General features: G+C 34.8%; 2 protein-coding genes across 3 annotated transcripts; both read left to right on the forward strand.

Moving 5' to 3' along the window:
- Positions 1 to 8,562: 8,562 nt before the first annotated feature.
- Positions 8,563 to 21,238, forward strand: LOC133305095 (squamosa promoter-binding-like protein 1). Of its 2 annotated transcripts, none has more exons than XM_061505222.1 (11): positions 8,563 to 8,903; positions 9,058 to 9,733; positions 9,997 to 10,181; positions 15,883 to 16,535; positions 17,306 to 17,380; positions 17,472 to 17,579; positions 17,672 to 17,789; positions 17,925 to 18,066; positions 18,513 to 18,663; positions 19,336 to 19,971; positions 20,424 to 21,238. In XM_061505222.1, the coding sequence occupies exons 2-11, from the start codon at positions 9,174 to 9,176 to the stop codon at positions 20,874 to 20,876; spliced, it is 3,081 nt and encodes a 1,026-aa protein (XP_061361206.1). In that variant the 5' UTR covers positions 8,563 to 8,903; positions 9,058 to 9,173; the 3' UTR covers positions 20,877 to 21,238. The 2 variants fall into 2 exon arrangements, with proteins under 2 accessions (XP_061361206.1, XP_061361208.1); XM_061505224.1 differs by having other exon boundaries at positions 8,888 to 8,978.
- Positions 21,239 to 22,712: 1,474 nt separating this feature from the next.
- On the forward strand, positions 22,713 to 24,754 carry LOC133305099 (pentatricopeptide repeat-containing protein At3g06430, chloroplastic-like). The gene is made up of 2 exons (XM_061505231.1): positions 22,713 to 23,123; positions 23,429 to 24,754. The coding sequence occupies exons 1-2, from the start codon at positions 22,746 to 22,748 to the stop codon at positions 24,539 to 24,541; spliced, it is 1,491 nt and encodes a 496-aa protein (XP_061361215.1). The 5' UTR covers positions 22,713 to 22,745; the 3' UTR covers positions 24,542 to 24,754.
- The last annotated feature ends 664 nt before the right edge of the window (positions 24,755 to 25,418 follow it).

The raw sequence follows: 25,418 nt of genomic DNA on the forward strand, positions 1-25,418 counted from the left end.
GAAGAACATTTAATACCATTTATCAATAAATTTTAATTACTTAAAATTATTAAAATACTTTTTATTTAAGTAGTTTGACTTTGATGCTTTCAAACGACCTTGCACTCTGCAGTCTAAACTCTCCGGGAGAAAAAGGGATAAAACGCGTTTTCCGTTTAGTTAGGGAAAAGAGTAAAAAAGTCAGCATTAAAAACGGAGGAAAATGCTTAATAATATTACACAAAAATAAATGGTCGTTGTCTAAAGACTAAAAGGGACAACTAACAAAAGAGTCACAATCAACGGCATAGATCTCTCTACGATCATATACACAAGTTGTAGCTTCGTTTTACCATTAATGGCCCCACCAATAATTTACATTTACACGCACAAAATAGCTAAGAGACCATTAACCGTCCCCTTCTTTTAGAATAAAATTGAAGATAATAGAGGATATCTTATTTTAAGAGCAGTTTAATTTTCCTCCTTAATTTGTAAAACTGTCATCAAATATTATGTTAAATACCATTTAATGAGTTTAACTTTATTAAATAATAGTAAGTATTTTCACATCAAAATTTAACTCTTTAAATATTAAAGTAATTTAGTTATAGTTTTAACAATATTATGTACAAAGAATTTTAATTATTAAAAAGAACTGGTTTAATTTAAATTTTTACTAATTAAACCAACTCCGTTAGCAATATTAATAACCATCACTTTGAAATTATATAGATTTATAGATACAATTCAAGCAATTATTTAATCAGAAGAATAATGTAAATCTGTTCTATCTAAATTTTTTTGTAATAGTTACCAGCTTTTAAAAATATTTTTTCTTTATTTTTGTCAAGAATAACAAAAATCATGTGTTTTAAACTGAAGCTTAGTAACATGAAGTTACAAAAAAATCCATGTTTATTCTCTGATATATCGAATATAGTGTCAACATCAATGTTCTTCCTTTTTCCCAATTTGTCTACCATTTTTACTTCAGCATTGAGATGATCATAAATCACAATTGACGGCAAACTTTAAATCTCACGTTTTCTAATATAAAATTAGGGTTTATCATCTATCATTTAACATGACCACAAAAATTTTCCTACACACACAACATTTTGTGGGGCCCGCAGCAAAAAAAAAAAAAAAAAAACTCTGGCACGCAAAACGAATCTCTATAACATAACACAATCACTTTTACTACAATATAACTCTTATAAAACCCATAAAATTATCACTAAGAACGCAGCAACCGTAGAAAGACATTTGATAACCTAATATTGTATATTGAAAAGACTGTCATTCATACAATAATCATCTTAATGAACCGAGGAAACAAAGAAAAAATCACAATAAACACTTGCACTAAACAATGAGTTTTAGTACAGGGTTCACTTTTTTCTGCACTTACTTACTCTGCATAAGTTATCTGCAGTAAATCCAATACGACGTTGTTTTGGGACAAAAATCATGCTGTTTTTGTAATTTTAATTTATTTCAGGGTTATAATAGTCTTTATATTTATAATTTTTTAAGATTTCAATACCAAAACGACGTCGTTTTGAGAAAAATGCAGATAACTTATCTGCAGTAACTGCAGAAACACTTTTCTCTTTAATTTATCCATTATTAAAATCGAAAAAATAATTTTTTTGCTGCAGAATTTTATTTTCTGCAACACTCTCATGAAAGTAAATGAGTCATTAATATTTTCCTTTTTTTTTCTCTTTTTAATCAAACTCACTCACTTTCATGTGGTTGTGACAAAATTATTTTTTCTAGAATAAAAACAAAAACTCCCTATTAAAATTGATTGATTTGGTGAAACTAACGGGAAAAATAGAAAAAGTGGGTGAAGCAAAATTCATGCACGCAAATTACGAGGATGTTATTTATATAGAGTAATATCTTTTTGGGTCGTTAATAAAAAATACGGTTCTCACTTTAGTCCTTTACAAAAATAAATTAGTCAGTTAGTCCCTAACAAATTCAAAGTGGACCCATTTTAGTCCTTTTGAGGGACTAATATGGGTCTTTTTTGAATTTGTGAGGGACCACGATTTTAACTAAATGGGTCCACTTTGAATTTGTTAGGGACTAACTGACTAATTTATTTTTGTAAGGGACTAAAGTGGGGACCGTGTTTTTTTGTTAGGGACCAAAAAATGTATTTATTCATTTATATATTAATCAATAGGGGTGGAAACGGGTCAGATCGAGTTAGACTGAGTTTTAGCTTAAATAGGTCGGTCTGACCAAAATATTTTAGGTCTGACCAAAATATTTTAGGTCTGGCCTAATCTGTTAGTCTTGTGTAGATCCAAATTATAAGTATGGTCTGTTTTATATTTAAAAATAAAAGCTTTGGCTTAGATCTGTTAATCTATTTACGCCAATTAGATATTTAATAATTAAAATAATATTACTTTATTATTTAAAATTATTAAAATAGTAATTTTATTTAAAATAAATAATATGATATAGGTCGGCCTATAAACTTATAGACTCGACACGTAAAAGAAAACATATGGCCTATTTTCTAAATAGATTGTTTTAAAAGTCTGAACCTGTTTTATTTAACTATATAATAGGCCAAATCTGATATGATATAAATTGGGTCATAAGCCCCTGTTAGGCTGGCCGGCTGCTCATTTACATCCTTATTAATCACTCTTTAGTGTGAGTAATTTTCAGAATTTTGAAAATAGTAGACATTTAAATTACGCTACTATATATGCATGAGTTAAGAGACATGTGCAAGCTTCTCAAATGTGCAATTAATGGCTTAATGTCAAGGTTGACATTGTCTATCTTGCACGTAATATCTAAAACTAACAAAAACATGCAGTATCAACTACATTTCAGACAGTGAAGGAATCGGAGAAACGCAAGTAATAAAAGATTTGAATTTTTTTATAGAACTAGCTGAATTAAGATAAATGTTTTTAGGAAAAAGTGTTTGTCATTTTAAATGACAGAAAGTTATGTTATTTTAAGAGAGATACAGACACAGAAAATTTGAATTTTAAATTAAAAAAAACACTCACTTTCTCTCTTCCATGATTTTCATTTTTCTGTGTCTATCTCTCTCCTAAAATGACATAACTTATGTCATTTAAAATGACAAACACCAAACCCACTTTTTATACTAAAAATGTACAGAATAATTTTTTTCCCCTAACACACGATCTTCATAAGAAAAGTGAGAGCAAAAAAGCCCAAAGACTACCTAATTGACACTAACGGTTAAAATTTCTATGGAGGATATTATGGTGAATCTTTTTAGGATGGGTGCGTATAAGGCTCCTCGGAGGGATGACTTTCCTGCTATTTTCTTCCAGAAAAATTTGCTGCTTATTAAAGACCAGCTTTTTAATTGTATCTCTGATGTTTGGAGGAATCCCAAGCATTTTAAATTTATCAACTCTACGCTGCTAGTTCTTATTCCCAAAGTGAATGTTCCTTCTCTAATCAGTTAATTCAGGCTTATTTCTTTATGCTCGTTTATGTATAAAATTATTAGCAAAATAAGTGTCTCTCGGCTCCAACTGATTATGAAGCGATTAATTTCTCCGTTCCAAGCTAGTTTTGTGCCTGGGAGGCAGATTCATGATAATATTATTATTGCCCAGGAATTAATTCATAGGATGCATAAAATGAAGTCAAGACACTGCTTTTTACCATTAAAGTTGATTTAGAAAAAGCATATGACCGTATGAGTTGGGGTTTTTTGAGGAGAGTTTTGGAAGAGATGAAGTGACCGGAGGAGTTGCATACTATTATCATAGAGGTTGTTACCTATTCTTCTTTTAATATCTTGTGGAATGGTGGGCTCACTTGTAATTTTATCCTACTAGGGGCCTTCACCAAGGTGATCCTTTGTCCCCATATCTATTTGTGTTGGCAATGGAAAAGCTTACGCATATTATTTTAACAGCAGTTGAGGGGAAGTTGTGGAAGTGTATTATTGCGGGTAACAATGGACCTGGTGTCTCCCATTTATTATTTGCAGATGATCTACTCCATTTTGCGGAAGCCTCGTTGGAGCAACTAGAGCTAGTGCTTAAATGTATTTCTCTGTTTGAAGAAATTTCTGACCTAAAACTTAGTGTATCTAAAACCTTTATTTATTTCTCTAAAAATACTCTGGAGAAACTTGTTGATCTTTTGACAATTAGATGTGGTTTTGAGAGAACCAGAAATATTGGGAGATATCTCAGAGCTTGGGTGATTCATGGTCGCGCTACTAAGCAACATTATGTTCATATCATTGATAAATTATCCTCCAGGTTAGGTAGTTGGTAGCGGCTTTCTCTTTCTCAAGCTGGGTGTATAACTTTGGCTAAATCTGTTCTTTCTTCAATTCCTTATTTGCACATGCAACATGGTATGTTACCTGTTGGCGTTTGTAAGGAGATTGAGAAACTTATTCAGAATTTTATCTAGGGAGACACGCCTGATCACAAAGTTCGCCTTTTAAGATGGGATATTCTCCAACGTCCTAAAGATAAGGGTGGTCTGGGTCTTAAGAATATGGTGGTGATGGATGAAGCGTTCTTGGGGACACTATTATGGAGGCTTTGCTCTAAGGAGGATTCATTGTGGGGAAGAATCTTGCGTGCTTTATATGGCACTAATGGTTCTCTTTCTTTTACTGCTTCTGCTGGTTATTCTCGGTTATGGTCTCATTTATGTCATGTTTAGGCCAAGGTTCTATTTCATGAATATTGGCAGGTTGGAGATGGTAATACAATTTTATTTTGGAATAATAATTGGTTATTTCATGACGAGAAACTTGAAAAGTTAGCTTTGAATCTCCCTCTTTATGAGAAATCAAAATATCTTACTGATTATGTTTCAGATTCTGGCAAGTGGCAGTATGAGCTGCTTACGTCTTGGCTCCCTATTAACATTATTCATCATATTCATAGTGTATTTCCCCCTTCAACTAATGATCCCCTAGATAGAAAGTTGTGGTCCTTGGGTTCAGGTGATTCAATTTCAATAAAAGGAATATATACTTTGCTTTGTGAGTTAACACAAAATGGTTGGAATGATGGTTGGGAGGCTTGTTGCTAGCGTACGATTTGGAAGTGGCCTAGTCCCCATCGTATAAAAATTCTGCTTTGAAAGTTAACTCATGGAGGTTACCTACTAAATTATGGATTGCCTCATGGTCTAATGGGGAGAGTCTCTGTCTGATTTGTAAAAGTGAAGATGAGTATATTATTCATGTTTCGGGACTGTGCAGTTGTCCGTGAATTATGGTGCGAATTTATTCCTCAAATGCACTAGGATGAATTCTTCATGGGAAAACTTGATTCTTGGCTACATGATTTTTGGTTTACAAAAAAGTTAGATATCCATAATTGGTCTTCTATATTTTCTGTTTTTATTTTCATATTTGGTGTTGGAGAAATGAGGTTGCTCATTCTCATTTGATAGCTTCTTCACTGCCTCATTCTGCTGGTATCATTAAGCATACCCTTGTTCACATATTGGGGTCTTTTTCCTCTTCTATTTCTCATCCAGTGGAGGCTTTGGTTCGTTGGGACTTTCCTTCCTTTGGTTTTGTTAAACTTAACACTGATGGTGCTGTTAATGGAGTTCCTGGTGTTGCTGCTTGTGGTGGTTTAATTCATAATTACAAAGGGATTTGTGTTCTTGGATATTCTGCTCGTATTGGTATTTGTAATGCATTTTCAGCTAAGTTATGGGAAGTTTGGTATGGTCTTAATATTGCGTGGCACAGAGGTTGGCGTTGTTTAATCATTGAAAGTGATTTTACTTCGGTGATCGCTTTACTCACTAATCATGATGGTGCAACTCGTGTGTCTTGTTTGTTGACTCGTATACGGGCACTTTTAGATCGTGATTGGCAGGTCTTGGTTACACAAGCTTTTAGAGAAGCCAATAGTTGTGTTGATTATTTAGCTAATCTCCCTATTCTGAATTCTTCTTTGACAGATGAGTCTATTTTTGTGGTTCCTCCTTCTCCATTAAGATTGTTGCTTCAAGCAGATGCTGTTGGCGTTTGTCATCCTAGAAAAGGAACATGATAGTTTATTTCTTTTCTATTTTTATGCTTTTGTTGGTTTTTGTTTTCTTCTTTTTGTATTTTGTTGTTTTGCTAAAAAAAAGACCGCAACAGTCAAGAACTTGAACCCTAGTACTCTCAAAAACTTTTTTTTTGGTAAAAACTCTCAACAACTTTTTAATATTCTCTTAAGTTTTACAAATAAAAATAATATTAATATATATACAAACAGTAGTATTTATTATCTTCTTCTTCTAAATGTATTTAATATTCTATTTTAAACATCAAATATTTTGAAAATTAAAAGAAATAAGTATTAAATATTTTATTTTTTAAGTGTTACATATAAATTCATATATCCAATTTAACTAGATAGATATATTAAATTTTTTTAGTGAAAATGTGTGTAAAATGTTAAATAAAACGTAAGAGATGAATAACCTATGATATTGAATCTTAAAAAAGACAATATGGAAACAAGAACTTGTAACAGATTAATAACACGATAAATGCGAAGGAATGCAGAAAATCTGAGCCCAATCTAAGTTGTTCCCTTAAAGCGAATCTGCTCTATGCATCGGTGCCAAAGAACCGTGGACAATCCCCTCCCAGAGTAGAACATATTTGTCTCAAGAATGGTGGCACTATTGATCAAAAACCCCAATGAACACAATCGAATACTTGAAAGGATTGCACAAGAGATGGAAGAATGCAAACTAATTTTAGTAGAATATCGGAATGGGATTAGAAAATTAAGATAATCCTAAAGTCATCGATCCTATTTATAGACTTTGAACGGTCGCCAGAAATGCATCATTTCGGCAGCGAAATGGTGCTGAAGAACGAAAGACAACCGTGAACAAATGAACCATACTTATGCAATGGGCCAACTGTAAGTGCATCAATAAATGTTAAAATATTTTTTAATAAATAATAATGTTTCTTTTAGAATAAAATAGAGGATAATAGAGAATATCTTATTTTAAGAGCTGTTTAATTTTCCTCTTTAAATTCATACTTTAAATATAAAACTTCCACTAAATGCATGCTAATGTTTCATTTAATAAGTTAACTTTCTTGAATATTAGTAAAAATTCATCATAATCAATCTTTTTAAAGATAAGGTATGTAAGCAATTAGGATTAGTTTAGTGGTGAGAACTTCAGTAATTTGTATGAGCTAATAGGTTCAAACTTAAATGTCGTTGTTTATCTAAAAAAAGTTCAAGGTAAGTTATAATTTTAACGAGGATTTATAATAATATTTATGAATAACCTACTAATGATAATATTATTTAGAAGAAGAATTAAGTCTTTAAGAGAGCTGCTTTAATTTTACCAATTTAAACTAACTTGGTTAGTAATAGTGAATAACCATCAAATAAGAGAAGTGTTGTGAACTCCCAACCCTTTTTAATATTTTCTCAAGTGTTACAAACAAAATATATTAATATAAAAGAAGAAGTTTTTATTATCTTCTTCTTCTAAATTTAATATTGTATTTTGAATAATTAAGAGAATATTATGTTAATTCATTAATTTAAATTTTTTTTTTTTAAACTCATCCCCAAGGAATTTGCTACCGAGTGTTCTTAAGGTATTATTAAGGAATAAAAAATTTAATTTTAATAAATATTTTTAACATATTAAAATCTTAAAAGTGTTTATTAATATTTCAAGTATCTAAAAATATTTAAAATAAAGTATTATACTACTTCTTAGTTTTTCGTTAATATTTTTACATTATTCATTAATAATTCATAGATATATTGGAGAAGCACCTAGATCCAAAAGAAAAACATTAGCCTATTAAACTAGACATCTCTATTTTTAGGATAGAAAAAATATGTTAGAATTTAATTTTTTCATATATTAATTTTCTTGACTAGTATTCAAAATATATCAATAAAAATTATTTAATATTTTCATTTTAACGTAATAAACATTTTACTTTTTACTTTTTACTTTTAAATATAAATTCATTTATCAATTTTACTTGACAGCCAAAGTTTATTTTAAAATAATAATTAAAATTTTAAAAGAATTAATTTTCAACATAACACCTAAATCTCTTTGATAGTTTGAATAGTTATAAATTCAATAGCTACCAAAGTTTCCATTCTTTTAAACAAAAAAAATTAAAAAATTTCCAATAAAAAAAGACAAACATGTGAATTGTACGAACTCACCAGCAAGCAAGTTTTACATAAAATATTTTTTTGTTGTACAAGATCTCTTAACTACATCATTCATGACATAATTAGTATATAAAATATGTTTCCATCCACTTTTTTTTTTTATTATATAAGATAAAATTGTTTTATGGAAGATGAGAAACATATTCCCATAAAATATTGCAAAAGCCATTAGTGAAAATGAGACCAAAGTTATCTTCCTCAGACAGTGTTGTATGCTTATTTTGTTTCAGAATTTTGACAATTTCTGTATTTTTGTATTTTCATTTCGTATAATTCTGTATTTTTGTTTTAACAGAGAGAGAGAGAGAGAGAAAGTGGTAGTTTATAAGATTCCTTTCGCATGGCATCACAAGGAAAATTAAGAGAGAGAGAGAGAGACTGTCTCAGCACAGAAACAGCATTTTCATTACATTCGTTCCTAACCTTTTCCTAATTTCCCTCTGTTGTACGCATGCTTTCTGTGGCCAGCTTCTATATTCTATTATCTCCCCCTTCTCTCTCTACTTCCTCTCAACTTTTCATGCCCAACTTGTTCTCTTCTCTTCCTTTCAACTTCCCAGGAGTTTCGATGCAAAAAAATTCTACCTTGTACGGTTGAAAAGCTGTGACATTGAGTTGTTGGGTCCTGTGGAATGAAGCTGCAAGTTTGGATTTTTCAATTCTGGGTTGGTTGTCTATGATTGCTGGGTAATTTCTGTTATATTTTCTGGTTTTGGGTGAGCAGCTATTGTTTGGATCCATGCTCATGCTTCTGTTCAGGATGTATGGATGAACTAGCTTGAGGGGTTTATTGTTTTTGTTATCTGATGTTAGTAGGTGATTAAAGTCTGTGTTTTTGCAGGTAGGGTTTGAAGTATTTGTGTGTTTATTGTAATTTCTTCAACTGGGTATCTTATTCTGGTGGATTTGGAATCTGGGTGTTTTTAATTTTGTTGGTTTTTGTGGGGGGTTTTGTTCATGGAGGCTAAATTTGAGGGTAAGAATCAGTATTTTTATGGACCACTGTTGCCAGAGATGAAGGCTGTTGGGAAGAGAAGTTTGGAATGGGATTTGAATGATTGGAAATGGGATGGGGATCTTTTTACTGCTAGGCAATTGAATTCAGTCCCATCAGATTGTAGGAGTCGTCAACTGTTCCCAGTTGATCCTGAAACCCCTGCAAATGCTGATACTTCTAACAATTTGTCTTCTGGGTGGGAAGGAAATAGAGAATTGGAGAAGAGGAGGAGAGGTGTTATTGCTGAAGGGGTGCAGATGAATGATGAAAATGGTTCTCTTAATTTTAACCTTGGGGATCAAGCATACCCTATCATGGAAGGGGAGGAAAAGAGTGAAAAGAAGACTAAGATAACTGGGACTACTTCGAACCGTGCTGTTTGTCAGGTGGAAGATTGTAGGGCTGATCTTAGTAATGCAAAGGATTACCACCGTCGCCACAAAGTTTGTGATTTGCATTCTAAGGCTAGCAAGGCACTAGTGGGAAATGTTATGCAGAGATTCTGTCAGCAGTGTAGCAGGTCAGTTTGGTTATAATATGATAGTTTCTTGGGGTGCACTTTTCAGATTTATGATATGTTCATCACATTATTATTATGTTATTTTTTTTTTGGTAAATTCTCTAAATTGAAAGATGAAAAGTCTGGGGTTTGTGTTGCTGGAAGTTTTTAAACTCCTTAGGCCTTCCTGTTTCTTGTAGTTGGTTGTTTAAAAGCTGCTTTATTAGTTTCCAGAACATTTACTTTAGCACCCCAGTTGGTGCAACTTGTTAAATTTATGGCAGGTTTCATGTTCTTCAAGAGTTTGATGAAGGGAAGAGAAGTTGTCGTAGGCGTCTGGCAGGCCACAATAAGAGGAGGAGGAAAACCCATCCTGATGCTACTGTTGTTAATGGAGGCTCTCTGAACGAAGAAAGGGGAAGTAGCTATCTGTTAATGAGTCTTCTAAGGATACTTTCCAACATGCATTGTGAGTTTGTGTGTTGTCAGAAGTTTATCTACTTGGCATTCCTCTAATCATAATCTATTTATTGGACTGTTATATAATGAAACTGAAATGATGCTTATTCGCTTGTTGTTTTGTCTATATATCCTCTCTAAATTGAGGAAAATTTGATAATCATAAAAATAAAAAACGATAGGTGGAACGTGCTGCATGGATGACACCTTGCTGGAATGTGTCAATTGCATGGATAACACCTTGCTTGTAATCATGCTGTTTCTCTAATAGTTTCTGTTAGTAGTTAGGATTCATGCTAGGTCAGACTCTTGCAGAATTAGTTACACTTACAGCCTTGCTAAGTCAGAGAGAGTTATAGTTAGGTAGCTTTCTGATACTATATAAATATCTGTGTTGTAATTGTAACAATCTGAAGCAGTTTTTCAATTGCATCAATCAGAATTTTCAGAGACTACATTCTCTCTCTTCTTTCATTTTCGGTCACTTACTCTCGCTTTTCATTCAAGATTGTTACCGAAATTTTAAAGCCTTTGGCACAGATAAGCTGATACATTACAATGAGCATAAATAGAACTTGCCTAAATTATGTTATTGAAACTATATAGATTCACACTTATTCTTAATTCCTGGTATTATTTACTAAGGTATGTGTGGAGAATTTTCCTTTTTTTCTTATTTGCTGCATTGGTTGGGCGATATTTCATTGCTGAAGTGTAGAATGACTTCATGTTCTTAGTAGTAGAAGTTTTGAGGCAGTTGGAAAAATTAATCTTTTGTAAGGAGCCATTTACCTACCTACGAACGAACTTTTATTAGTCCCTAGTAATTCTTATGAGAGGGCAACTTCCACCCTATTGATGGACATCAATCGTTTTAATTTATTCAAAGCTCATTACTAATCAATTGAAATTGACTCAGGCTCCAGCTGTTCAACAAAATTGCAATTCATGTTTTTGGAATTACAATTCTAGTATTTTATGATTGCATTTCGCAAGGAATTAGGTTTCCTAGTGCATGAGGCTCCCACTATTTAGGTTGGTTGACTCATTGATTATTGTCCAAGTTCAGGTAACTGGAAGTTATTGCTAACTTTATTGGTACCAAACACCATAAAACTGAACATAATGCTTAATATTTATAGAGTTCCCTTTCTTGTTTGGTATTGTTAGAGAATAGTATCAACATCAACATCACCTTTATCCCAAATTAATTGGGGTCGGTGGTAGATGAACCCACATGAAAGATACAAAACGGTTGAAAAAGATAATAAATTAAAAAAATAAATTAAAAAAAATAAACAAAAATAAAAAAATAAAAATAAAAAAATATATATGTATATATAAATAAATAAAAGTAAAAAAGAAAGGGACAAGAAGAAGTGGGGGAAGTGAAGGGGAAAAGGACTAAAAAGGGACCATCTGGAACATAGGAATAACAACGGGTCTAACCCTCCAACATACTTATAGCTTTTTTCCATTCCGTTCTAAGACATACCGTCCGCCAATCTATATCCCACTCCATTAAATCTTGTTTTACTACCTTCCCCCAAGTAAGTTTCGGCCGACCTCTGCCTCTTTTTGTGTTGAGCTCTTGGTAACAAACTTCTGTTCTTACAGGAGCATCCAGGGGCCTTCTCATCACGTGCCCAAACCACCTCAATCTATGTTCTCTCATCTTCTCGGCTACCGGTACTACTCCGACCTTTCGTCGAATATCTTCATTTCTTATCTTATCCATCCTTGTGTAACCACACATCCACCTTAACATCCTCATCTCTGCTACTCTCATCTTATGCTCATGTTGCCTATGTGCTGGCCAGCATTCCGCTCCATATAGCATTGCCCGTCTTACTGCCGTTTTATAGAATTTTTCTTTTAACTTAAGGGGGATTTTGCGGTCACACAAAAACTCAGATGCACTGCACCATTTCATCCACCCTGCTCTGATTCTGTGATTTACATCCTCATCAATCTCTCCACCTTTTTGTAAAATGGAGCCCAAGTATTTAAAAACATCTTTTTTGGGTACCTCTTGACCACTTAAATGCACGGGCTCTTGGTCCCCATCTCGTACCAGAGAAAACTCACACTTCAGATACTCAGTCTTGCTTCGACTTAATGTGAATCCTTTGGATTCCAATGTGCTTCTCCACAATTTAAGTTTTCTATTAACACCCTCCTTGCTCTCATCAATAAGCACAATATCGTCTGCAAAAAGCATACACCATGGCACTTCTTCTTGAATATCTTTTGTTAGTTCATCCATAACTAAGGCAAAGAGATAAGGACTTAGAGCCGACCCTTGGTGTACACCAACCGTGATAGGAAAATAACTTGATGTTCCGTTACAAGCTTTTACACATGTAGTAGCCCCATCATACATATCCTGGATTGCCTTTACATACTTTGATGGAACCTTTTTCTTCTCCAGAACCCACCATAAAACTTTCTTTGGAACCCTATCGTATGCTTTCTCAAGGTCTATGAACACCATATGCAAGTCCTTCTTCTTTTCTCGGTATCTTTCCATAAGTTGTCGCATCAAGAAAATGGCTTCCATGGTACATCTTCCTGGCATAAAACCAAATTGATTTACAAAAATCTTGGTATCTCTCCTCAAGCGATGTTCAATAACCCTCTCTCACAACTTCATAGTATGGCTCGTTAGCTTAATGCCTCTATAGTTTGAACAATTCTGTATATCTCCCTTGTTTTTTGTAGATAGGCACAATCATACTTTTCCTCCAAGCATCAAGCATCTTATTTGTCTGGAGAATCTTATTGAAAAGATTGATCAACCATTTTATTGCCACATCCCCTAGGTCTCTCCACACTTCAATAGGGACACCATCAGGCCCCAAGACTTTATTAGTCTTCATCCTCTTTAAAGCCTCCTTAACTTCATGTGTATTAATTCTGCGTACAAATCTTCTATTCATATCATCATACGCATCCTCCAAGTCCACCTCGCTTGTATCTCCATCCCCATTAAACAGCTTGTTGAAGTAGTTCAACCATCTTTCATTTACATCTTCATCTCTCACCAGAAGTTTTTGATTTTCATCCTTGATGCATCTAACTTGGGTGAGGTCTTTACTTTTCTTATCCCTTATCTTTGCAAGTTTATAAATACCTCTTTCACCATCCTTGCTCCCAAGATTTTTATACAACTCGTCGAAAACCTTGCCTCTAGCTTCTCGCACTGCTTTCTTTGCATTTTTTCTTGCCAATCTAAACTTTTGCAAGTTCTCTTCACTGGGACTTTTATGCAAAGATCTATAGCATTCCTTCTTATGTTTAATTGCCTCTTGCACCTCTCCATTCCACCACCATGTTTCCTTTGTATGAAATCCATTTCCTTTACTTTCTCCCACCACCCTCCTTCCCAAATTTTGAATACACTTAACCATCTCATTCCATATTGCATTTACTTCTCCATCAAACTCCCAAGGTTCGTTGTGCAACATTCTTTCATTGAACTCTCTCTCTTTTCCCTCCTTAAGCTTCCACCACCTTATCCTTGGGCTCTGAGCCCTCTTCTTCACTGTAAGTACTTTGTTGAACTGAACATCCAAGACTACTAGCTTATGTTGCGTAGCGACACACTCTCCAGGGTAAACCTTACAGTCGACACAAGAAGTTCTATCTTCTCTTCTAGCCAGAAAGAAATCAATCTGACTACGATTTTGGCCATCATGATAAGTGATTAGGTGTGACTCCCTTTTTCGAAAAAAGGTGTTCACCAACATCAAATCGTAGGCTAGTGCAACATTCAAGATATCTTCTCCAGTCTCGTTTCTCGTCCCATAACCAAAACCTCCATTGCTTTTACCAACATGACCATTTAGATCTCCTCCTAAGAAAATCTTCTCCTCTCGAGGTATTCCCCTCAAAACCTCCTCCAAGTCTTCCCAACATTGGCTTTTATCAGTTGGTTGCAATCCAACTTGGGGTGCATACACACTGAGGATATTCAGGATTAAATCACCCACAACAAGCTTAACCAGAATAATCCTGTCGCCTTTCCTTTTTACGTCCACAACTTTATCTCTGAAACTTTTATCGATCAAAATTCCAACACCATTTCGACTCTTGTTAGTATCTGTGTACCATAACTTGAAACCAGTTCCATCCACTTCCTTGGCCTTTTCTCCAGTCCACTTAGTTTCTTGCAAACAAACAATATTCACTTTCCTTCTAGCAAAAACATCTGCCAACTCCCTCAATTTACCTGTTAAGGTTCCTATGTTCCAGCTGCCCAATCTTATCCTTAAGCCCTGGGCTGTGCTTTCCTGCCACGCTCGCCCATCTGCGTGTTGGGACCCTGGCATACTTCTCACCAAATCCGGGTGAAGACCTGGCGCCTTGCCTTGGGGCAAGGACCCTAGCCCACTTTTCACTACACCCCGGGCCCGATGCAGCGCCTTGCCTTGTGGCAAGGACCCTAACCCATTTTTCGCTACACCCGGGGCCCGATGCAACGCGTCGTTATGAAGGGTACGCCCCAACGAAAAATCATATAGGTTTATCACATAAAAATATAGCTGTTTTTTACGGCCGGTTTGCAACACCTGATGCCAACCCTCCTCCTTTATCCTGGCTTGAGTATAAACCATTAAAAAGCCCTCACCCACCAACTTAAGCTTTTGGGTTGAATTGATTCTTTACATGGTATCAGAGCCTTGTGTCCCGGGTTCGATCCTCACCGCTCCCACTTTCTCTTCTGGAATTTTCTTAGCATAAGTAGGTGGGCCTGTGCATTGTCCACCTTACAAGCTCTGTGGGCTCTTGTGTGAGGCGGCGTGGTAGAGAAGAGTATAAACCATTAAAAAGTCCTCACCCACCTGCTTAAGTTTTTGGGTTGAATTGGTTTTTTACAGATATGATTTACATTTTTTTCCAGTATAGGCTGTCCGAGCCTGAATCTCTGTATTTATTATTATTATAGTAACAAGTATAGTGAGTTTAGATGCCCAACATTTATGACTTGGAGGTGGATTTATAAAGTCTTAAAAGGTAATTCATTGCTGATGCTAATAGGGATGATTTGGATATGTAGTATCTTAAGAGCTATGATGTGTGGCCTGTTGGTAGTGACAATTTTAATGGTGCTAACAGTTCTTATTTAAATGAAAGACTAGCTTAGTCCCTAAGATGATTCTAAGATTATATTTTTCTCCGGTGTGTTGAAAGTTTTAAGCTTCACAAGTAGATTAACTCTACTTGAAACGTAGATGATTTATCTTCAGTAATTTAGCTTGACCCCTTTGCTCTTCTTTGGACCGTTAACTGCCAAATGGATGGGAAAATCATTTGGGCAATGTGAGTTGGCCAGAATGGATCATCTGATGTAGAATCTGATTAAAATTCGCCAAAATTGTGACTGGCATGAAGTATTTGGTCAAAATGTACAATAACGATTCTCTGTTTTTTTCTGGACTGTACCATCAGTTTCATTCACTTGATTTTGTTTCCATGTGCCTTCTAACTTTTGGGCTCATAAATACTGGATAACTAGAAAGCTGGAATGTTTGCCCTTCTTAGTGAGAGTGAGTTCTGCTGAAACATTTCTTGAAAAAGATGAAGGCTGCCTTTTGAGCTCATTCTAATTATCTCTGCTTTTGGTATTTTTATGTCTATCTACCATCATTTTGGTTTCATCATTGGCATATTTATTTGACTCCATAAATTTTGCCTTCTATAAATTGCAGCAGATGGCTCAGATCATACAAGAAACCAGGACGTTCTGTCTCATCTGCTGAGGAACCTGGCAAGCATGACTGGTACAATTAATGGAAGAAATATAGCATCCTTATTGGAGGGATCTCAGGAATTGGTAAAAGCAGGGACATCTGGAGCTGCACAGAATGTTCCAAACACAAATTCAAATGGTCCTGAACTGCCCAGACCTTTTGGTTCTTCTATCGAGATGGATAATGGTCTAATCCATCAAGACCCTCCAGCATCCAGGGTACAGTGTGAGATGGTTCCTGCTAATGATATGGCCCAAAAATGTATACCTTCAGGCAGTTGTGGAGTAGGAAGTTCAAAATCTCCTTTAGGACTGCAGTCCTCAGATGTACTTCTGCTTAGGGATAGCTCTCCTCCCCAATCAGTTGCAGCAGAGACTAGTATTGGAAGAAATGGGTTAAATAATATAGACCTGAATAATGTATATGATGATGTACAGGATCATGTTGAGAACCCCAAGAATTCTCATCTTCCTGTGGCATCAGGAATTGGGTCACTTGATCATCCTTCATGGGTACAATGTGACTCTCTCAAGTCAAGTCCACCACAGACAAGCAGAAACTCAGATTCAACCTCTACCCAGTCACCATCTAGTTCTAGTGGAGAAGCTCAGGTATATTATATGAGTAATTTGAATTCATTTCCTTATTACTGTATAATTTGAAAATGTTCCTAATACCTTTGTATCAAAGAAGTTATGGTTTTTCCAAATGTTTATTGTGGATGATTGTTTAAATATCTTTTCGTGATGGATGATTATCACAAACATTGTACCTAGCTACCCCCCATGGGGTTTTGTTCCCAAGACCATCATCAATTGGGGTCTATTATTCAGTTTCATCTACCTTTCCTAGTGACCAGATTATTTTGTATGAAAAGGACCTATATTTTTATTAAATTGTTGATCATGCTTGGCTATCATTGTATTTATCGGTTCTGTTGTGTGTCTTAGATACTTGTTATTCTTGAAAGAAGAGGTAAGATTTAGGCTCTTGATTATTATGTAGAGTATAATGCATAGTCAGATGGGTATATTATGTTTATTACCAAACTTATAATTTATTTGTTGGTTTTAATTTGTCTATCTTTTAATCCGAATATTCATGTATATTTCTCAGCCATTGCAAAATCCATGTAATTGGTTACCTAAATTTTAGAAAGTCATGTTTTTTATACTTGTGTGTATATTTGATTTATTTCTTGCTAATTGATAAAGTGATGTACTTCAGTGTTCTCAAAAGTCATAGTCTATATAGAGAATATAGCATTCCTCCTTCTCCCCAGTTTAACTTTTGATTTTTTTTATTGTAACTTTGGTTTCTGGTGGCTGTGAGAAGATTGTATTTATTGAAATGTTATTTGTTTACTGTTTTCTGTTTACAGAGTCGCACAGATCGAATAGTTTTCAAACTCTTTGGCAAGGATCCAAATGATTTTCCTCTTGTTCTCCGGTCACAGGTACTTTTTCCCTGCCTTGGAATTGCTATAAACAGTTCCACTGCATTATTTCATTGTGCAATGTTTGACTTATGGTTTTTGCGAGTGCCAGATCCTTAACTGGTTATCCCACAGTCCCACAGAGATAGAGAGCTATATAAGGCCAGGCTGTATCATATTAACTATATATCTCCGTCTAGAAAATTCTGCATGGGAGGAGGTATAATTCGATATAATACCATATGTATTGCCTACTGGAACCATCGGAACAATAAAAGTTCTAAATGTGCTTATTACTATTTGATAATGCAGCTATGCTATAATCTAGGATCCAGCATGAGAAAACTTCTTGCTGCATCAAATGATTCTTTTTGGAGAACAGGATGGGTATATACAAGGGTGCGGCACTCTGTAGCTTTCCTGTATAATGGTTTGTTCTCTCACACTTTGTGTGTTGCATGCATTCTTCTCATGTGATTGCATTTCCAGTATGAGTAGAATCTACTATCATCTTACTTAGGTAACTAAAATATATGTATTTTTGTTTCTTATATATCTCCTGCAGGTCAGGTGGTCTTAGACGCGCCATTGCGCCTCAAAAGCCAACAAAATTGTCAGATTTTGTGCATTAAACCACTCGCTGTTTCTGCAAGTGCAAGTGCTCAATTTATTGTGAAAGGATTCAACCTTTACCTGTCTAGCACAAGGTAAATCTCCATACACCTGATGATATTCAAATTCGTCTAATAGAAACTCGAGAGGTTCTAGCTCCAAAAGAGCATAGGCAGAGCCGTAAAGGCATATGTTGAGCTATACTTTTTTCAGTTATCATACTGCTGGATATACTATTTTATAAGAAGAAATTAGGAAAAAACAACTTGTTGGAGATATCTCGTATGTCCCCAGACTCAAGCAATGATTAGATGGGATTTTGAAAGAAAATATAGCCACATGTGATTAATATTATGCAATAGTTTTATAGGCACTGAAATAGCTTTAAAAATGGATGGGGGAGAGAGAGAGGGGGAAACAAGGAAACTTTACTGAAAATGTCCAGGTATAATCTTGCCAATGATTCGGAAAGGAAAATCCATGTTCTGGATTTTGTTTATGGGAATTGGCCCAGGAGTTAATACCTTCCTCTTGATTTCAGGTTGCTCTGTGCACTTGAAGGGAAGTATCTGGTACAGGATAGTTGTTATGATTTGATTGATGGTGCTGATGCAGCCACTGAACATCATGAGCTTCAGCATCTCAGTTTCTCTTGTCACATACCAAATGTGATTGGGAGAGGTTTTATTGAGGTGGTATCTTACTCAATTTTTTTCTGAACATATATATATTTTTCCCTGGTCTTCTTTTCGGCAAAGTGAAATCTGCTCTAAGTTCATGAAATAATTTTTGTTTTATTCAATCTAAACTTCTTTATTTTAGCAGAAGCTCGGAATGAGCTGGAGCATACTTTTGAGACTTCCTTCATTAATTTTTCTAGATGATTCAATATTTGCTGCTATTGATGCCTGCCATTTGGTCATTCTGGTCACTTTAGCTTTTATAAACTTTGACTTGATCATTGTCCTATATAGTTTTAGGTTTTCTTATGAACTACTGAAAACCGATCTATGAATGAGAGTGAATGTTAAGTTTGACATCCCCCCTTCCCCTTTTTCCTGTCTTGAGACCGTGAGTTATACATAATCATGTGGTTTTTTCTTAGGTGAAACTACTTATGTAAAAGAGATGCTTTGTTCGTGACACCAAACTATAAATTTTAGAAAATGGTTTAAGAAATGGCTGAGTAGAGGCAAGTTACATATTCCTAGAAAGCATATAGATGGTTTCTGCAGATGAAGCAGAGAATTGCCAAGTGGTAGAATTAGATAAAAAATATTCTGCACAAATGGGGGTTTCTCCCCCCATCTTTTGCTAGCTTTTGAAGCTATATTTTCATATCTGGTTTGATAATTTTTACACAGGTGGAAGATAATGGACTTAGCAGCTGTTCATTTCCATTCATAGTTGCAGAGCAAGAAATTTGTTCAGAGATCTGTAGGCTGGAGAATGTCATTGAGGCAGCCGAGACTACTGATGATGTCCAGATAAAAACGAAACTAATGGAAGAAAAGACTCGAGCTTTGTATTGCATACAGGAAATGGGTTGGCTCCTTCATAGAAATCATATGAAAGCTAGACTAGGTCCCATGGCACCTGTCCAAGATGGCTTCCAGTTTAATCGGTTCACCTGGCTTGTTGGCTTCTCCATGGACCATGATTGGTGTGCCGTGATAAAGAAACTCTTGGACGTTATCTTTGCGGGTGTTGTTGATACAGGAGAGTATACCTCTGTTGAGCTTGCATTGTTAGACATGGGTCTTCTACACAAAGCAGTAAAGAGAAATTGCAGGCCTATGGTGGAATTACTGCTAAAATTTGTGCCAGTTAAAGCTTCGGATGGTGGAGACAGTGAAGAGAAGCAAGCCAACAAGTCCCCTGACAGATTCTTATTTAGACCTGACGCTGTTGGGCCTGCTGGGTTGACTCCCCTTCATGTTGCCGCAAGTATGAATGGCTCGGAGAATGTATTGGATGCATTAACTGAGGATCCAGGAATGGTAATTCCTTTCTCTCCTGCATGCATCATATTTCTTCAGTTCATTTTTTAACTAATACAAACTCTTGGGGTGGAAGGGTTGCCTTGGCACAACGGTTGGTGTTGTCACCATGTGACTCAGACGTTACTTGCTCTATTCATGTAATAGATCTTCTTGCAAATGCAAGATATGGCTGCCTGCTATAGACATACACAATGAGTCTGACCCTTCCCTAGACCCTACGCGTAACGGGAGCTATGTAGCTTTAGGTTACCCTTGTACATAGCCTAGGGGTGGGAGACTTCATTTAAACCTTTATTTATACGATTGATACTTTCAAGCACTCTCCCTCTTCCTTTCTTTTCATCTGCTCTTAAAGCATGTGTGATTTTGAGCACAATGTCAATCCTTAATTGAATTACTTGTGGAAGGATTTAATAAAAATGTTTTATTCTTGTGTTTACCATGTTCAGGTGGGAACGGAGGCATGGAAAAGTGCTAGGGATAATACAGGTTTGACACCAAATGACTATGCATCCCTACGGGGCTTCTACTCCTACATTCAACTTGTTCAGAGGAAAACAAGCAAGAAATGTGGAAGTCAACATGTGCTTGATATCCCAGGCACCCTTGTAGACACTAACATAAAGCAGAAGCAATCAGATGGGCATAGGTCATCAAAAGTTTCATGTTTGCAAACTGAGAAGATTGAAATAAAAGCAATGCCACATCATTGTGGGCTCTGCCAGCGCAAGCTGGCATATGGTGGCGTCAGAAGGGCACTGGTTTATCGGCCGGCAATGCTGTCGATGGTGGCCATTGCAGCTGTATGTGTCTGTGTGGCTTTGCTCTTCAAAAGCTCCCCCAGAGTTAATTATGTATTCCAGCCCTTCACCTGGGAATCATTGGAGTATGGATCCATCTAATGTTGTACATCAGATGTTCTATGCAGTAGGCCTGCATTTTTTTTTTTATTTTTTTTTTACATTTTATTTTTGAAGTGTGAAATTATTAGTCTTGGGTATATACATATGAATGATGGAGCTGTCATCCAAATGCATAGGGAAGGTTTACCTTATGCTGTTCAGCAAGAATGTTCCCTATGCTATTATCTATCAAATGTTGGGTAAATGCTGTTTATTAGGTTATGTATATGCAATGATAATAGGGTAAGCTTGCCAGCATTTAGGAGGGTACCTTGTAATAGTCAATAAATGTAAAAGATTTACTACAGGTTAGTATTCTTTTTAAGTTATTATTATTTATTGATGCTATTATGAAAAATAGATAAGCTACTACATGTAGTAGATTAGTGACAAGAGAATTATATAATTTGCAGGCGACTTTAGATTGAATTTTGGTGTTAATATGTATTTGGATTTATGTAACAATAATTTTGTCTTAAATAGTATCAATTGGACAAAGATAATTATCCTTATTATTTATTTATAACGGAGGTTTATTATTTCTTACATTTAAAATAATTTTATATAAACTTCAACAAAAATTTAGTATAATTCAATAATTTTTTTATCATTTTTAATACACCACGTAATTGTTTTTACTAAGAACACTATGTAATTTTATGTACTTATAAGCAATAGTATAATTAAATGTTCTGCTAAAGTTAAGCCAAAACTTATCCAAGAAAATCCAGAAATATTATTTGAAGGGCAAATGATTTCTCTTTCAAAGACAAATTTCTCTATGATAGAGAGAGAAAACAAGAGGAATGAGAGAGAAAATATAAATGAGAGAAAGCAAAAAGAATGAGAAAGAAAATAATGAGAGAAAAAACATAAATTTTAGGGGGAAAAAAAGTATATAATGTTCAAAACCCTATTCTTTTAGTTAGGTTTAAGTCTGACGAGAATAATATTCTACAACTAACAATTCATTTATTTGCAAACTAACCCATTTACCATCTATTATTTGATTGACTAATCCTTTAGGTAATTTTATTTAATGTTCATCGAAACGACGTCGTTTTGGATTAAAAAATTAAAAAATTAGAATGATAAAGACTATTATATCCCTGAAATAAATTAAAATTACAAAAACATCATGATTTCTGTCCCAAAACGACGTCGTTTCGATGAACATTAGATAAAGTTATCTAAAGTAACTTTAGAAAAAACAAACCCTGAATTTTATATATCAATGGCAGAAAATTTTATCTTCTTTTTGCAGAAATCATTTGCCCTTATTTGAAATAGAGAAAAAAGTTTCCGATATTACTTTAGATAACTTTGTCTAATGTTCATCGAAACGACGTCGTTTTGGGGTTGAAAAATTAAAAAGATAAAGACTATTATAACCCTGAAATAAATTAAAATTACAAAAAGACCATGATTTCCGTCGAAAACGACATCGTTTCGATGAACATTAGATAAAGTTATCTAAAGTAACTTTAGAAAAAACAAACCCTTTGAAATAACCATTTTACATTTGACCATAGTTTTCTTACTCCTCACCATTTTTTCTCCCATTATTAATTTGGGAAGGGTTATATTTACAAATTTTTTATTTACAAACTACATTACGCACTCATGAGAGTACGTAGTGTAATTTGCAAAAATTTATAAAAAAAAGTTTATAAATGAATCCTTTCCCTGTTAATTTATCTTAAATTTTAAAATTACACTAGAAAACATCAATATGAAACTATTTCAAAATCAAATGTTCTTTAAAAAAAAATAAAGTTGTTCAAATTTATACATTTAATTTTGCAAAAATAATTTTAATCTAAAGCTTCATTCAGTTCTCAGTTCTGTGTCTCTGTTTCTACGGCTTCAATGTCACTCTCATTTTCTGCATCCATTCTTCCTTCTCCCATTTCCCATGCCAAATCCAACCCGAACCCGATAACCCAAGACCCGATTCCCCGGGTTCCCCGCAGCTCAATTTCACTTTCACTTTCAGCTCCAGCGTCAAAAACTGCTGCTTCTGTATCTTCATTTTCATCATCGTCTGCGTCGAAACACAGACAGCGGAAAGAAAGTGAATTTCCTGAAACATCGTATTCGGAGAGTACGAGGAAGACACAGATTAATAAGAAGAAGAAAAAGAAGAAGGTGGTGGAGAAACAGAACAATGATAAGGCATGGGTCCACACTCTCACCGAAACCTTATCCTTTCACATTCACAAGAAGCACTGGCCTAAAGCCCTTGAGGTTAGTCACCACTCGTGTGTTCTTAAAAAACTCACATCCTCATTTTTTCGGTTTTTTATTTTTATTTTTTTGTTTTTGTTATTGTTTTTTGTTTTTGTTTTTTGTTTTCTACTAAACTGTGTATATAACTTCAGTTTTGATTGAATGCTTGGATATGACCATATGCTGTTATTTAACAACAATAGATGATCCAAATTCTAAAATTTAGGAATAGGAATTTCTTATCTTGGAATAGATAAGAGTTTCTTCTTTTATAGGAATTATTATGAGTATTATTATGCTTCATAAGTAATTTGAATGTGCAGTTATTTGACATGCTTAGAGAACAACCCTATTATGAACCCAGAGAGCAGACTTACATGAAACTCGTTGTGTTGCTTGGAAAATGTGGCCAACCCCATCGTGCCCATCAGCTTTTTGACACTATAAAAGAAGATGGTTGTGAAAGTACCCAACTTTATACAACCTTAATTGCAGTGTATTGTCAGAACAACCTGATTGATGAGGCGTTTTCGATTCTCGATGAGATGAAGAACCTCCCTTGTTGCCAGCCTGATGTTTTTACTTATAGTACCCTGATAAAAGCTCGTGTGGATGCTTCGCAATTCGAACTGGTTGAGTTGCTGTATGAAGAGATGGCTGAAAGATCTGTCATGCCGAATGCTTCCACTCAGAACATTGTCCTGAGTGGTTATGGTAAGACTGGGAGGTTTGATCAGATGGAGAAATTGCTGTCAAGTATGCTGGAGAGCACTACATGCAAGCCTGATGTTCGGACAATGAACACGGTCATCAGTGCCCTTGGTAGTTATGGTCAGATTTTTATGATGGAGAAGTGGTATGAGAAATTCCAAAATTTCGGGATACAACCGGAAAGGAGCACTTTTAATATTTTGATTGCAGTATATGGGAATAAAAGAATGTATGATAAAATGTCATCAGTTATGAAGTATATGCATAAGATGCAATATCCATGGAATACCTCAACTTATAACAGTGTGATTGAGGCATTTGCAGCTGTAGGTGATGCTGAAAACATGGAGTCTGCATTTGATCAGATGTGTGCTGAGGGTTTGAAAGCAGATACTAAGACTTTCTGCTGCCTTATCAATGGTTATGCTAAAGCAGGTATCTTCCATAAAGTAATTAGCAGTGTTGGTTTGGCTGAGAAGTTACAGATACCTGAGAATACTTCCTTCTACAATTCAATCATATCTGCATGTGCAAGGGCAGAGGCTTTGGTGGAAATGGAAAGAGCTTTCGATCGTATGAAAGAAAAACAATGTCAACCAGATGACACAACATATTCTGTCATGGTTGAGGCATACAGAAAAGAAGGTATGAATGACAAGATATACTATTTGGAGCAGGAAAAGCAGATGATGATATCTGATGACATCTTTTCGAATCAGCTGTAGTTTTGTTATCTGATGTGAAAGAATCGATCAGTTTGGTAGTCTTGCTTCTTTTTTCTTGATGAATGACGACAACTCCTTCCCTACTTTGTGTAAGTTTATAGTAAATAGTGTTGGCATCCATTTTGCATTTTGATGCTGATAGCTAGTATGATGATCCTTCAAAAATGAAATGGAATCTTGAATACCTTAAAATGACAATAATATTTTGGTCAATGTTGAAATTTCTTTTGAAAGCAAACACTTGACAGCAAATAGATTACTTGAATGTTTTTATTCATGAATTTCAATTCACTTTTTGCATCTGTAGAAGGCTAAGAAATTCCAGCATTTTGACGTAATCCTTTTCCCCCTATGATGAATCTGGTAGAAAATCACTACAGTAGAAATTCTTGGAATGTCGTTTTGTTGTAAGTGTTACTGGCTTGGGGTTGTATTAGGTGTATTACACTTGTAGTTAACCTAAATTATTAGTATAAATAGGACTAGTAGGCTAGTGCATTATATATAAATTATTTAGTTTTATTAGTGAAATATATATCCTTTTTTCGAACGTAATCACTAAAATTTTAACATACTATCAAAGTTGCGTCCTTCATAGAGTTTCCAAATTTTTTTGTTTGACACCTGTATCAAAGGATCATGTCTCTCTCTCTCTCTCTCTCTCTATATATATATATATATATATATATATATATATATATATATATATATTGAGGAGACTTTTGCATTTATTACTTTTATGAGTTGTTACTTTGCTCGAATATTGAGTCACCGTGCCTACACACATTCTTCCTCTCTCATCCACCATTGAGATGTACATAGTATGACTCCTTCAAGAGCTTTGATCCATATCACTGCCTCTCAGAGTACTTCCATA

Source organism: Gastrolobium bilobum, unplaced genomic scaffold, assembly GCF_033153095.1.
Source record: "Gastrolobium bilobum isolate Gb01-03AN ecotype WA unplaced genomic scaffold, APGP_CSIRO_Gbil_v1 utg38165, whole genome shotgun sequence".
Taxonomy (NCBI): Eukaryota; Viridiplantae; Streptophyta; class Magnoliopsida; order Fabales; family Fabaceae; genus Gastrolobium; species Gastrolobium bilobum.